This window comes from Bombina bombina, chromosome 4 (genome assembly GCF_027579735.1).
Source record: "Bombina bombina isolate aBomBom1 chromosome 4, aBomBom1.pri, whole genome shotgun sequence".
Lineage (NCBI taxonomy): Eukaryota > Metazoa > Chordata > Amphibia > Anura > Bombinatoridae > Bombina > Bombina bombina.
The window spans coordinates 946,657,849-946,671,454 of NC_069502.1; the positions used below are offsets into that span (position 1 = coordinate 946,657,849).

At 41.0% G+C, this 13,606-nt stretch overlaps 1 protein-coding gene across 1 annotated transcript in view; it reads left to right on the plus strand.

Annotated features, from left to right (window-relative positions):
• Nucleotides 1-11,184, plus strand: part of MRPS5 (mitochondrial ribosomal protein S5) — a 404,252-nt gene extending 393,068 nt beyond the window's left edge. The window contains exons 7-8 of the mRNA XM_053712599.1: nucleotides 3,613-3,749; nucleotides 10,724-11,184. Coding sequence (XP_053568574.1) covers nucleotides 3,613-3,749; nucleotides 10,724-10,948 — 362 coding nt within the window. The 3' untranslated portion in view covers nucleotides 10,949-11,184. The remainder of the gene's footprint in view (nucleotides 1-3,612; nucleotides 3,750-10,723) is intronic.
• The last annotated feature ends 2,422 nt before the right edge of the window (nucleotides 11,185-13,606 follow it).

A 13,606-nucleotide genomic window follows, 5' to 3' on the forward strand; every position in this document is an offset into this window, starting at 1 on the left:
AGGATGCCTCGATATTGAGGCATCCTGCAATAACCGGAAAGCAGCTGGAAGCGATGAGGATCGCTTCCAGCTGCTTTCCAAACCGAGGACGTACGCCACACGTCCTCAGGCGTTAACTGCCTTTTTTCTGAATACGTATGGCGTACGTCCTCGGTCATTAAGGGGTTAAACAGGCGTCTGCCTTTATCAAGAGCAGTTAAAAGCACAAAAAAGATCTGTCATGTATTCACCCCTATACATTTTGTAGACAAAATTAACCCTTCATGTGTGTCTCTCACGCAAGAAGTGGTTTACAGAGAAAATGGGATTAAACCTATCATTGCCGGCGAAGGAACCTTACCATTACATTGTTTAAACAATATTAAGATTTAAAGCAAACATTCAAAATGCAGAAATGTTAAAAATATTGTTTCTATTGTTACTTCAACTTAAATGATTCACAATATACAAAAATATAAAATTCAAAATCAGAATATTAAAAATATTAACCCCTTAACGACACATGTCGTACAGGGTACGTCGCACACAACCTGGTCTTTAAAGACCAGCGACGTACCCTGTACGACATCAGGGTTTAAAGCGGCTGGAAGCGATCCTGATCGCTTCCAGCCGCTTTCAAGGTATTGCTGTGATGCCTCAACATTGAGGCATCACTGCAATACCTTTTTTCCCAAACCGATGCAGAGAGAGCCACTCTGTGGCCCTCTCTGCACCGGTTGCGATGGGCCCGATCGTTGGTGGGTGGGAGCAGCTTCAGGGAGGCGGGTGGGCGGCCCATCGCTACCCGGCATCCGGTTCCTGAATGTGCAATGTGCACGCCGGGTGCCGGGAGCGTGCGGGGGCCTGCAGGGAGCGCGCGTGCGCGCGCATATGTGCGCGCGATCGCGTAACAGCCACTGCCACCAATGAATTTATGAATGGGAGAGAGGGAGAGGGAGGGGGGGAGAGAGGGAGAGGGAGGGGGGGAGAGAGGGAGAGGGAGGGGGGGAAATAATTTTCAAAAGGATCTGGGAGGGGGAGAGGGAGGAGGGTATTAGGGGGGGCAGCTACACTACAGAAAACATTTAATTACATGAAAAAAAATAAAAATAAACATTTTTTGGAGGCAAATTGGGTACTGGCAGACAGCTGCCAGTACCCAAGATGGCAGCAAATAGGATGTGGGCAAGTGTTATAGAGCTGTTTGGGGGGGATCAGAGAGGTTAGGGGCTAAGGGGGGGGTCCATCACAGCTAAACATATATTTTTTTTTAAAAAAAAATTCATAAAAAAAAAAAAAAGCCTTTTATTTTAGTACTGGCAGAGTTTCTGCCAGTACTTAAGATGGCGGGGACAATTGTGGGGTGGGGGAGGGAAGAGAGATGTTTGGGAGGGATCAGGGGGTGGGATCTTTCAGGTGGGAGGCTGATCTCTACACTAAAGCTAAAATTAACCCTGCAAGCTCCCTACAAGCTATCTAATTAACCCCTGCACTGCTGGGCATAATACACGTGTGATGCGCAGCAGCATTTAGCAGCCTTCTAATTACCAAAAAGCAACACAAAAGCCATATATGTCTGCTATTTCTGAACAAAGGGGATCCCAGAGAAGCATTTACAACCATTTATGTCATAATTGCACAAGTTGTTTGTAAATAATTTCAGTGAGAAACCTAAAATTGTAAAAAAATTTAACATTTTTTTTTATTTGATCGCATTTGGCGGTGACATGGTGGCATGAAATATACCAAGATGGGCCTAGATCAATACTTGGGGTTGTCTACTACACTACACTAAAGCTAAAATTAACCCTAGAAGCTCCCTACATGCTCCCTAATTAACCCCTTCACTGCTGGGCATAATACATGTGTGGTGCGCAGAGGCATTTAGCGGCCTTCTAATTACCAAAAAGCAATGCCAAAGCCATATATGTCTGCTATTTATGAACAAAGGGGATCCCAGAGAAGCGTTTACAACCATTTATGCCATAATTGCACAAGTTGTTTGCAAATAATTTCAGTGAGAAACCTAAAGTTTGTGAAAAAAAATTATGAAAAAGTGAATTTTTTCTTTATTTGATCTCATTTGGCGGTGAAATGGTGGCATGAAATATACCAAAATGGGCCTAGATCATTACTTTGGGATGTCTTCTAAAAAAATATATATACATGTCAAGGGATATTCAGGGATTCCTGAAAAATATCAGTGTCCCAATGTAACTAGCGCTAATTTTGAAAAAAAGTGGTTTGGAAATAGCAAAGTGCTACTTGTACTTATTGCCCTATAACTTGCGAAAAACGCAAAGAACATGTAAATATTGGGTATTTCTAAACTCAGGACAAAATTTAGAAACTATTTAGCATGGGTGTTTTTTGGTGGTTGTAGATGTGTAACAGATTTTGGGGGTCAAAGTTAGAAAAAGTGTGTTTTTTTCCATTTTTTCCTCATATTTTATAAATTTTTTTATAGTAAATTATAAGATATGATGAAAATAATGGTATCTTTAGAAAGTCCATTTAATGGCGAGAAAAACGGTATATAATATGTGTGGGTACAGTAAATGAGTAAGAGGAAAATTACAGCTAAACACAAACACCGCAGAAATGTAAAAATAGCCCTGGTCCTTAAGGGAAAGAAATTGAAAAATGGCTGTGTCCTTAAGGGGTTAAGCCTTTTCCATAGAAAATTAACTACCATAAATCGCCATACAATACAGTTTGTAAGTCTTATATCAAGTACTCACAACTATAAAAATATCACATGATTTTGTTTTGCATTTAATAAATATTTCTTGTTCATGCCTTTCTTGCTATGTTCAGTATCAGTTTAAACAACTTTTGGTCATGCAGAAACATATTTGCTTTTATTTTATAAAGCAATGGTGGAAATTATTTTTAAGGTTGTTTAACCCCTTAAAGACCAGTGGCGAGGCGGTGTGCTATTTTAGGGAGCCAGCAGGAGGGAGGGTTTAATAGGGAGGTCTTTATATTATAAGAAGACAATCCCTTAACGACCAGCAATGTACAGGGTACATCGTGATCATTAAGGAGTTAAAATTGTGTGATCTATCTGAATAATTGAATAAAATTGTTATGTTTCACGTCCCTTTAAAGCTCACATAAAAAGGAATGAAATACCCTGTATCAGTGAGGACAATAGTATAAAAATTACTATAACTATATATATATATAGTATATATATTTTTGTAATTTTCCCAGTTTGGGCCATGCACCCAGGCCTGACTGGGGTTAACTGCCTGTGGCTCTGGTGACAGTGCAGCTTCCTGAGAGTGCTGGGGTTTGCACCCAGGGCTGTGCATGTTGCAGGGTCATAGGATGTGTACCCGGTCCAGCCTGAGAGTGCTGACCCCACCCGTGTTTTATATATATATATATATACAGTATATATAGTCTTTGCACTGAATTGTATTTTACATTGTATATATATATATATATATATATATATATATATAATGTTTTTTATTTAGTATTTTTTTTCTGGTGTATTGATTTGTTAGCCTTATGTCACAGTTGGATTTGTCTTATATTTCGTTAAAATGTTTAGATTGTTTTTGCATGCATTGAGCCTGAAGTTTCAATATGTTTAATGTACTTGTACTATGTGTTCCTTTTAAGGTTATGGTCTTCATTGCCACCGGGCGATTATTACCATTTGCAAATTACTTGGAATCCAAGATATGTATGCTAAGGTTTCTGGATCCACAAACCTGCTTAACCTCACAAGAGCATTTTTTCTTGGACTGTCAAAGCAGGTAAGATTGGTTCAATCCATTATAAAATTGTACATTTTATTTTGTGTATTTTACTTTGTATCTGTAATTGACAACTGAAGAATGCAAAACAAAAGAGGATAGACGAACAAGGACAAAGGAATATTTTGTATTTTACAGGAAATATGACATTCTTCATAGTCCAAGAACAAATTTACATAGTATTTCTTTTACAAGATATTACGAGTCCACGGATTTCATCCTTACTTGTGGAATTTAACCTCCTGCTAGCAGGAAGTGGCAAAGAGCACCACAGCAGAGCTGTATATATAGCTCCTCCCTTCCCTCTACCCCCAGTCATTCTCTTTGCCTGTGTTAGTGATAGGAAGAGGTAAAGTGAGGTGTTAGTTTAGATTCTTCAATCAAGAAGTTTTTTTTTATTTTTAAATGGTGCCAGTGAGTACTATTTTTCTCAGGATGAAATCGTCCGTATAACTTCCCAAGAGGAGTGGAGACATTTTATTTATTCTGCCCTGATATTGATGATCTTAGCAAATGTTATCTAAGATCCTTTCTGGTTCCCACAGAACAACTGTGGAGGTAGTGTAAGAAAAATCTTCAGTGTGGAGAATGGTGTCATGCTACAAGCAGCATTGAGGTATGTTCAGTCTTTTGTTTCTGGGGAGACTTGTTACATCAGAACAGGCTGACAATATTCCCTAGCTGCAGAGGGGTAAGCAGTATACACTATAGAGAGTATTAGTGTACCTAGAATTCCCTATTTTTCTAATTATTTTATAGTGTACTGGCATGTCACTTTAAAACATTTTTACAGCTTAAAATCTTTATTTGTGGGCTGACGCTGGGAGATGCGGTTAGAATGGTGTTAGACTGCTGGCTGACAGGAGATGTTTTCACACAGTGATGCACTTTCTGCGCTGGGTGTGTGTGTATGGGACACATGGCTAATTCTGGACCGACATGTTGTTTTACTTTCTACCCATGCGGGTCTTGGTTAAGATGATGTTACGCCCACGGTGGGCGGGGCCTGTTTTCGCGCGCTTTGACGCGCAGTGTAATTTCTGAATAGGCAGCAAGGTCCTGAGGCTCCGGTGGGGCCTAGCTCGGTTTGCTACTCGAAAATACGGGAGAGGCTGAGATCGTTCCTTCAGGGTGCTCTGGGGGCAGGTAGGCGCCGCAGCAGAGCTGTGGCGAGGTGCAGGGGCCTGATTTAATATATTTGATAGTTTTGAGTAACGTTGTTTGGTCATAATTGATTTAAATTGAGATGTAATATTCCCTATCTAGTGGTGCAATATTATTAAGCTATTTGGGACACATAAGGCGTTTTTGTTTGCCAAAAAATGTTGTTTTGCCTTATAACAGTAAAAAAGGTTGCGGTTTATTATTTAAATGCGCAGTACGCTGTTTAGTTAAATAAAAAAAATAATAATATATGTTTGACTTCAGAGTGCAATATATCAAGCATTAAACAACTATTATTGCTACTGCTAATCTGTTTAACATGTCTGAACTTGAGGAATCTACTTGTTCTATGTGTTTAGATGCCACTGTGGAACCCCCTCTTACTTTTTGTCCCTCATGTATTGAAAGGGCCTTACAATGTAAAGAGCAGATTTTATTTAAAGAAATTGTGTCTAAGGATAATTCTCAGTCTGAGGAGAATCGGGGTATGCCGCCAAATTCTCCCCAAGCATCACAACCTTTAACGCCCACCCAAACGACGCCGGGTTCTTCAACCGCGTCTAATTCATTTACTCTGCAGGATATGGCTGCAGTTATGTCAACTACCCCTACAGAGGTATTATCTAAGTTGCCAGTGTTACAGGGCAACGCAGTAGGACAGAAGTCAATGTGAATACTGAGTCCTGTGATGCTTTGTTAGCTATTTCCAATGTACCCTCACAGGGATCTGATTTGGGGGTCAGGGAACTTCTGTCTGAGGGGGAACTCTCCGATTCGGGAAGTGCGTTACCTCAGACGGACTTGGACGTCATGTCCTTTAGATTTAAGCATAAACACCTCCGCAAGTTACTTCAGGAGGTTTTAGTGACTCTGGATGACTGTGACTCTATTGTTGTACCACCATAGAAATTGTGTAAAATGGACAAATACTTAGAGATACCTGCTTACACTGATGTTTTTCCGGTTCCTAAAATTTCGGAGATTATTAAGAGGGAATGGGACAGACTGGGTATCCCGTTCTCACCTTCTCCTAATTTCAAGAAAATGTATCCCATATCTGACACTGTTCGGGACTCTTGGCAAACAGTCCCTAAGGTGGAGGGAGCTATATCTACCCTGGCTAAGCGTACAACTATTCCTATTGAGGACAGTTGTGCTTTCAAAGACCTTATGGATAAGAAATTGGAGGGTCTTCTAAAGAAATTGTTTATTCATCAGGGTTTCCTTTTACAACCAACGGCCTGCATTGTACCAGTTACCACTGCAGCGGCCTTCTGGTTTTATGCCTTAGAAGAGTCTCTTAAGACTGAGATTCCTTTGGAGGATATTTTAGATAGAATTAAGGATCTTAAGCTGGCTAATTCTTTTATTACAGATGCCGCCTTTCAGATTGCCAAATTGGCGGCTAAGAATGCCGGATTTGCTATTTTAGCGCGTAGAGTGTTATGGTTAAAATATTGGTCTGCTGATGTGTCATCTAAGTCAAAGCTTTTGGCTATTCCTTTCAAAGGTAAGACCCTATTCGGGCCTGACTTGAAAGAAATCATTTCTGACATCACGGGAGGTAAGGGTCATCTCCTACCTCAGGATAGAACTGCTAAACTGAGGGGTAAACAAAATAATTTTCGTTCCTTTTGGAACTTTAAAGGAGTCCCCTCTTCTTCCTCCTCTTCCGCCAAGCAGGAAGGGAATTTTGCTCAGGCCAAGTCCATCTGGAGACCCAACCAGGCTTGGAACAAGGGTAAACAACCCAAGAAGCCCGCTGCTGCTACCAAGACAGCATGAAGGGGCGGCCCCCGATCCGGGATCGGATCTAGTAGGGGGCAGACTTTCTCTCTTTGCCCAAGCTTGGGTAAGAGATGTTCAGGATCCTTGGAAACTGGAAATCGTGTCCCAAGGGTATCAACTGGAATTCAAAAATTCTCTCCCAAGGGGGAGGTTTCTTCTTTCACAATTGTCTGTAGACCAGATAAAAAGAGAGGCGTTCTTACGTTGTGTAAAAGAACTCTCTACTATGGGAGTAATTCATCCCATTCCAAGACTGGAACAGGGACAGGGGTTTTACTCAAATCTTTTCGTGGTCCCCAAAAAAGAGGGCACGTTTCGACCCATTTTAGATCTAAAGAGTCTAAACAAATTTCTCAGAGTCCCAACCTTCAAGATAGAGACTATTCGAACAATTCTGCCATTGATCCAGGAGGGTCAATATATGACTACAGTTGATTTGAAGGATGCATATCTTCATATTCCTATCCACAAGGATCATCACCAGTTCCTAAGGTTTGCCTTTCTAGACGAACATTTTCAGTGTGTGGCTCTTCCCTTCGGGTTGGCCACAGCTCCCAGGATCTTCACAAAGGTTCTAGGGTCACTTCTGGCAGTTCTCAGACCGCGGGGCATTGCAGTAGCGCCTTATCTGGACGATATTCTGTTCCAGGCGTCGTCTTACCATCTGACACAGTCTCATACAGACATGGTTCTGTCCTTTCTGAGGACTCACGGGTGGAAGGTGAATCTAGAAAAGAGTTCATTAATTCCACAGACAAGGGTTCCCTTCTTGGGAACTCTAATAGATTCCATATCTATGAAAATTTTCTTGACGGAGGTCAGAAAGTTAAAGATTCTAAATACATGCCGAGCCCTTCAGTCCAATCCTCGGCCATCAGTGGCCCAATGCATGGAGGTAATCGGATTAATGGTGGCGGCAATGGACATCATTCCGTTTGCTTGTTTTCATCTCAGACCACTACAGCTGAGCATGCTCAGGCAGTGGAATGGAGATTATGCAAATGTGTCTCCTCATATAGATCTGGATCAGGAGACAAGAGACTCTCTTCTTTGGTGGTTGTTGCAGGGTCATCTGTCCCAAGGGACCTACTTCCGCAGACCCTCATGGGTGATAGTGACGAAGGACGCCAGCCTACTGGGTTGGGGTGCAGTCTGGAATTCCCTGAAGGCTCAGGGTGTGTGGACTCGGTCGGAGTCTCTTCTTCCAATCAATATTCTGGAATTGAGAGCAATATTCAATGCGCTTCAGGCGTGGCCTTAGTTGGCTTCGGCCAAATTCATCCGCTTTCAGTTGGACAACATCACGACTGTGGCTTACATCAATCATCAGGGAGGAACAAGAAGTTCCTTAGCGATGACAGAAGTATCCAAGATAATTTGGTGGATGGAGACTCACTCTTGTTATCTGTCAGCAATCTACATCCCAGGAGTAGACAACTGGGAAGCGGACTTTTTAAGTAGACAGACGTTCCATCCGGGGGAGTGGGAACTTCATCCGGAGGTCTTTGCCACCCTGATTCTCAGATGGGGCAGACCAGAGTTGGATCTGATGGCGTCTCGTCAGAATGCCAAGCTTCCGAGATACGGATCCAGGTCAAGGGATCCTCAGGCCGAACTGATAGATGCCTTGGCAGTGCCTTGGTCGTTCAACCTAGCTTATGTGTTTCCACCGTTTGCTCTCCTTCCCCGGGTGATTGCTCAGATCAAACAGGAGAGGGCTTCAGTAATTCTAATTGCGCCTGCGTGGCCTCGCAGGACTTGGTATTCCGATCTAGTGGACATGCCGCCGTGGAAGCTTCCATTGAGGCAGGACCTTCTCATTCAAGGACCCTTCCAACACCCAAATCTAGTTTCTCTGCAGCTGACTGCTTGGAGATTGAACGCTTGATTTAATCTAAGTGGGGGTCCTCTGATTCGGTCATTGATACTTTGATTCAGGCACGTAAGCCTGTCACTAGAAAGATCTACCATAAGATATGGCGTATATATCTTCTTTGGTGCGAATCCAAAGGCTACTCATGGAGTAGAGTTAGTATTCCCAGGATTCTGTCTTTTCTCCAAGAATGATTGGAGAAAGGGTTATCAGCAAGTTCCTTAAAGGGAAAAATCTCTGCTTTGTCAATTTTACTACACAAACGTTTGGCAGATGTTCTCGATGTTCAGTCTTTCTGTCAGGCTCTGACTAGAATCAAGCCTGTGTTTGGACCAATTGCTCCACTCTGGAGTTTGAATTTAGTTCTTAATGTTCTTCAAGGAGTTCCGTTTGAACCCATGCATTTCATAGATATTAAGTTGTTATCTTGGAAAGTTTTATTTTTGTTTGCTATTTCTTCTGCTCGTAGAGTTTCTGAGCTTTCAGCATTACAATGTGACTCGCCTTATCTTATCTTTCATTCTGATAAGGTGGTTTTACGTACCAAACCTGGGTTCCTTTCTAAGGTTGTTTAAATAAGAATATTAATCAGGAAATTGTTGTTCCTTCATTATGTCCTAATCCTTCTTCTAAGAAGGAGCGTCTGTTGCATAACTTGGACGTGGTCCGTGCCTTGAAATTTTACTTGCAGGCGACTAAGGATTTGCGTCAATCATTTTCATTTTTCATTGTTTTTTCTGGAAAGCATAGGGGTCAGAAAGCTACGGCTACCTCTCTTTCCTTTTGGCTGAAGAGTATCATCCATCTGGTATATGAGACTGCTGGACAGCAGCCTCCTGAAAGAATTACGGCTCATTCTACTAGGGCTGTGGCTTCCTCATGGGCATTTTAAAACGATGCTTCTGTTGAACAGATTTGCAAGGCTGCAACTTGGTCGTCTCTTCACACTTTTTCCAAATTTGATACTTTTGCTTCTTTTGGGAGAAAGGTTCTTCAAGCAGTGGTGCCTTCCGTTTAGGTTCCTGTCTTGTCCCTCCCTTTCATCCGTGTCCTGTAGTTTTGGTATTGTATCCCACAAGTAAGGATGAAATCCGTGGACTCGTCATATCTTGTAAAAGAAAAGGACATTTATGCTTACCTGATAAATTTATTTCTTTTACAATATGACGAGTCCACGGCCCACCCTGTCATTTCTAAGACAGGTATGTACTTCTTTTTATTAAACTTCAGTCACCTCTGCACCTTTGGCTTTTCCTTTCTCTTCCTAACTTCGGTCGAATGACTGGAGGTGAAGGGAAGGGAGGAGCTATATATATAGCTCTGCTGTGGTGCTTTTTGCCACTTCCTGCTAGCAGGAGTTTAAATCCCACAAGTAAGGATGAAATCCGTGGCCTCGTCATATCGTAAAATAAATAAGTTTATCAGGTAAGCATACATTTCCTTTTTTACCTTTCCAATAAAATTGGATTCACGACCTACAGAACATTATATTTCCAACATACTGGCAGTATCTGAAAATGTACTGTAAAGACGCTTTATTCTTGCCTGCTAACTCACAGATCTACTCATAATAAAATAGGCAAGGAAGCTGCAAAATCTGCCTGTACTTATGTGAACAAAGATACCTGTTTAATATAAAGAAATGTATGGAAAAGGTAAGGGAGAAAGGCAAACGACATGCACCATAAATAGAATAAATATAAATACTTAAAGGGATAGGAAAGTCCAAATTAAACTTACATGATTCCGATAGAGCATGTAATTTAAGAAACTTTTAAATTCACTTCTATTTTCAAATGTGGTTTGTTCTCTTGGTATCCCATGTTGAAAAAGAATATGCACATATCCTGAACTAGTGGGAGCTGCTGCTAATTGGTGCCTGCACACATTTCTCTTTTGTGATTGGTTGACTAGGTGTGTCCCTCTTACTGCCAGTAGTGCAATGCTGTTCCTTCAGCAAAGGATAACAAGAGAAAAAAGAAAATTTGATAATGGAAGTAATGTGGAAAGTTGTTTAAAATTGTATGTTCTATCCAAATCATGAAAGAGAAATTTGGGGTTTCTTATCCCTTTAATGGATAATTTGAATATTTGTTTACATATTTATTTTTGAACACTTTTAACACAAAACATTTCTGTCTGAAATTAGGAGACTCACCAACAGTTGGCAGACAAGAAAGGTCTTTATGTAGTAGAATTTAGAGACGAGTGTGGACCCCTTCCTCGTATTGTTGCTTCACCCCAGGGAGCACTTAGAAAAGATCCAGAACCTGAAGGCGAAGTTCCGAATACCAAACTGGACTGGGATGAAGTTAAATCAGCTCAGGGAATGAAACGTTCCAAATGGGCAAATGTCAAAAGGACAATATGGTGAAGGACAATTGAAAACCTGCAGCGATGGAGAAGTAATACACTGTAAATTGTGTTCAGTATTTTTTCTGTCATAATTATGATGGTGAAATACTTCCACCGTATGTAAACGTTGATTATGCAACAAAGTATGGTGATAACTGTAAAGTAGTGCTTCAGTTTGTCCAGCAAAAACCTCATACTTCATGCTCACTTCTGTGAATTGTCAAATATAAATAAAGCTTTTTTTTTCAGATATAATCTTTGTGTTTAAATGTACGCTTTTTATGTACTTTTTGTAAAGAATATGTGAACAGAAGTGCATACGTTTTTATGTGCATACTTAAAGGAATGTGAAACCCACCAATGTTCTTTTGTGATTCAGATAGAGCATACCATTTTTAAAATGTTTCCAATGTACTTCTATTATTAAGTTTGCTACATTCCCATGGTATTCTTTGTTTAAGAGATACCTAGGTAGGTGTCTGAAGCACTACATGGCAGGACCATATGGATTATCTTATTGCAAAACTGCTGCCATATAGTACTCCAGATTCATGCACACTCCTGAACATATGTACCTGCTTTTCAACAAGAGAACAAATAAAATTTGATTATTAAGGTAAATTAGAAAGTTATTTAACCCCTTAAAGGGACAGCAAACACCAGAATTGTTGTTGTTTAAAAAGGTAGATAATCCCTTTATTACCCATTCCCCAATTTTGCATAACCAACACAGTTATAATAATATACTTTTTACCTCTGTGATTACCTTGTATCTATGGCTCTGTAAACTTCCCCCTTATTTCAGTTCTTTTGACAGACTTGCATTTTTAGCCAATCATTGCTTGCTCCTAGGAGCTTCAAGTGCCTGAGCTCAATGTTATCTATATGAAACACATGAATTAACGCCCTCTAGTGGTGAAAACTGTCAAAATGCTTTCAGATTAGAGGTGGCCTTCAAGGTCTAAGAAATCAGCATATGAACCTCCTAGATTTAGCTTTCAACTAAGAATACTAAGAGAACAAAGCAAAATTGGTAATAAAATTCAATTGGAAAGTTGTTTAAAATTACATGCCCTATTTAAATCATGAAAGTTTTTTTTTTTACTTGACTGTCCCTTTAAGGACCAACGACGTACAGGGTACGTCCTACAAAAAAAGTCCTTAACAACCAAGGACGTACCCTGTACGTTGTTGGTGTTTTCCAAGCGGTGGAAGCGATCCTGATCGCTTCCAGACACTTTCATATTATTGTAGTGATGCCTCAATATCGAGGCATCCTGCAATAACATTGGTTAGCCACCCGATGCAGAGAGAGACACTCTGTGGCCCTCTCTGCATTAGCCAACGATGGCCAAGATCGTTGGTGGGTGAGAGCCAATGTGGGAGGCGGGTGGGTGGCCATCGATGGTAGGATCTGAGTCAGAGGGGGGCGGGATTGTGTGCGGGGGCGAGCACAGGGACGGGCGCTTGCACGGACGCTACACTATGAAACAATTTCTAGCATACGGTGGGGGAAAGGACTGGGGAAGGTGGGAATTTGTGGCTAAGGGATCTGAGAGGGGGTGGGGGGTTGGATATTGAGGGGGGGCAGCTACACTACAGAAAATATTTAATTTATTTAAAAAATACCATATTTTATGGCAAACTGGATATTGGCAGACAGCTGCCAGTACCCAAGATGGTTCACAATAAGTTAGAGGGGGGAGGGTTAGAGAGCTAGAGGGGGGGTTCAGGGAGGTTGGGGACTAAGGGGAGGATCCTACACAGCAGAATATTTTTTTTAAAACTTATTTTAGTACTGGCAGACTTTCTGCCAGTACTTAAGATGGCGGGGACAATTGTGGGGTGGGGGAGGGATCAGGGGGTGGTATGTGTCAGGTGGGAGGCTAATCTCTACACTAAAGCTAAAATTAACCCTGCAAGTTACCTAATTAACCCCTTCACTGCTGGGCATAATACACATGTGGTGCGCAGCGGCATTTAGCGACCTTCTAATTACCAAAAAGCAACACCAAAGCCATATATTTATGGTATTTCTGAACAAAGGGGATCCCAGAGAAGCATTTACAACCATTTGTGCCATAATTGCACAAGCTGTTTGTAAATAATTTCAGTGAGCAACCTAAAATTTGTGAAAAAGTTAACTTTTTTTTTTTATTTGATCGCATTTAACAGTGAAATGGTGGCATGAAATATACCAAAATGGGCCTAGATCATTACTTTGGGTTGTCTTCTACACTAAAGCTAAAATTAACCCTACACGCTCCCTACAAGCTCCCTAATTAACCCCTTCACTGCTGGGCATAATACACGTGTGGTGTGCAGCGGCATTTAGCGGCCTTCTAATTACCAAAAAGCAACGCTAAAACTATATATGTCTGCTGTTTATGAACAAAGAGGATCCCAGAGAAGCTTTTACAGCCATTTGTGCCATAATTGCACAAGCTGTTTGTAAATTTCAGTGAGAAACATAAAATTGTGAAAACATTTTTTTTCTTTTTATTTGATCGCATTTGGCGGTGAAATGGTGGCATGAAATATACCAAAATGGGCCTAGATTAATACTTTTGGTTGTCTTCTAAAAAATAATATATACATGTCAAGGGATATTAAGGGATTCCTGACAGATATCAGTGTTCCAATGTAACTATCGCTAATTTTGAAAAAAAGTGGTTTG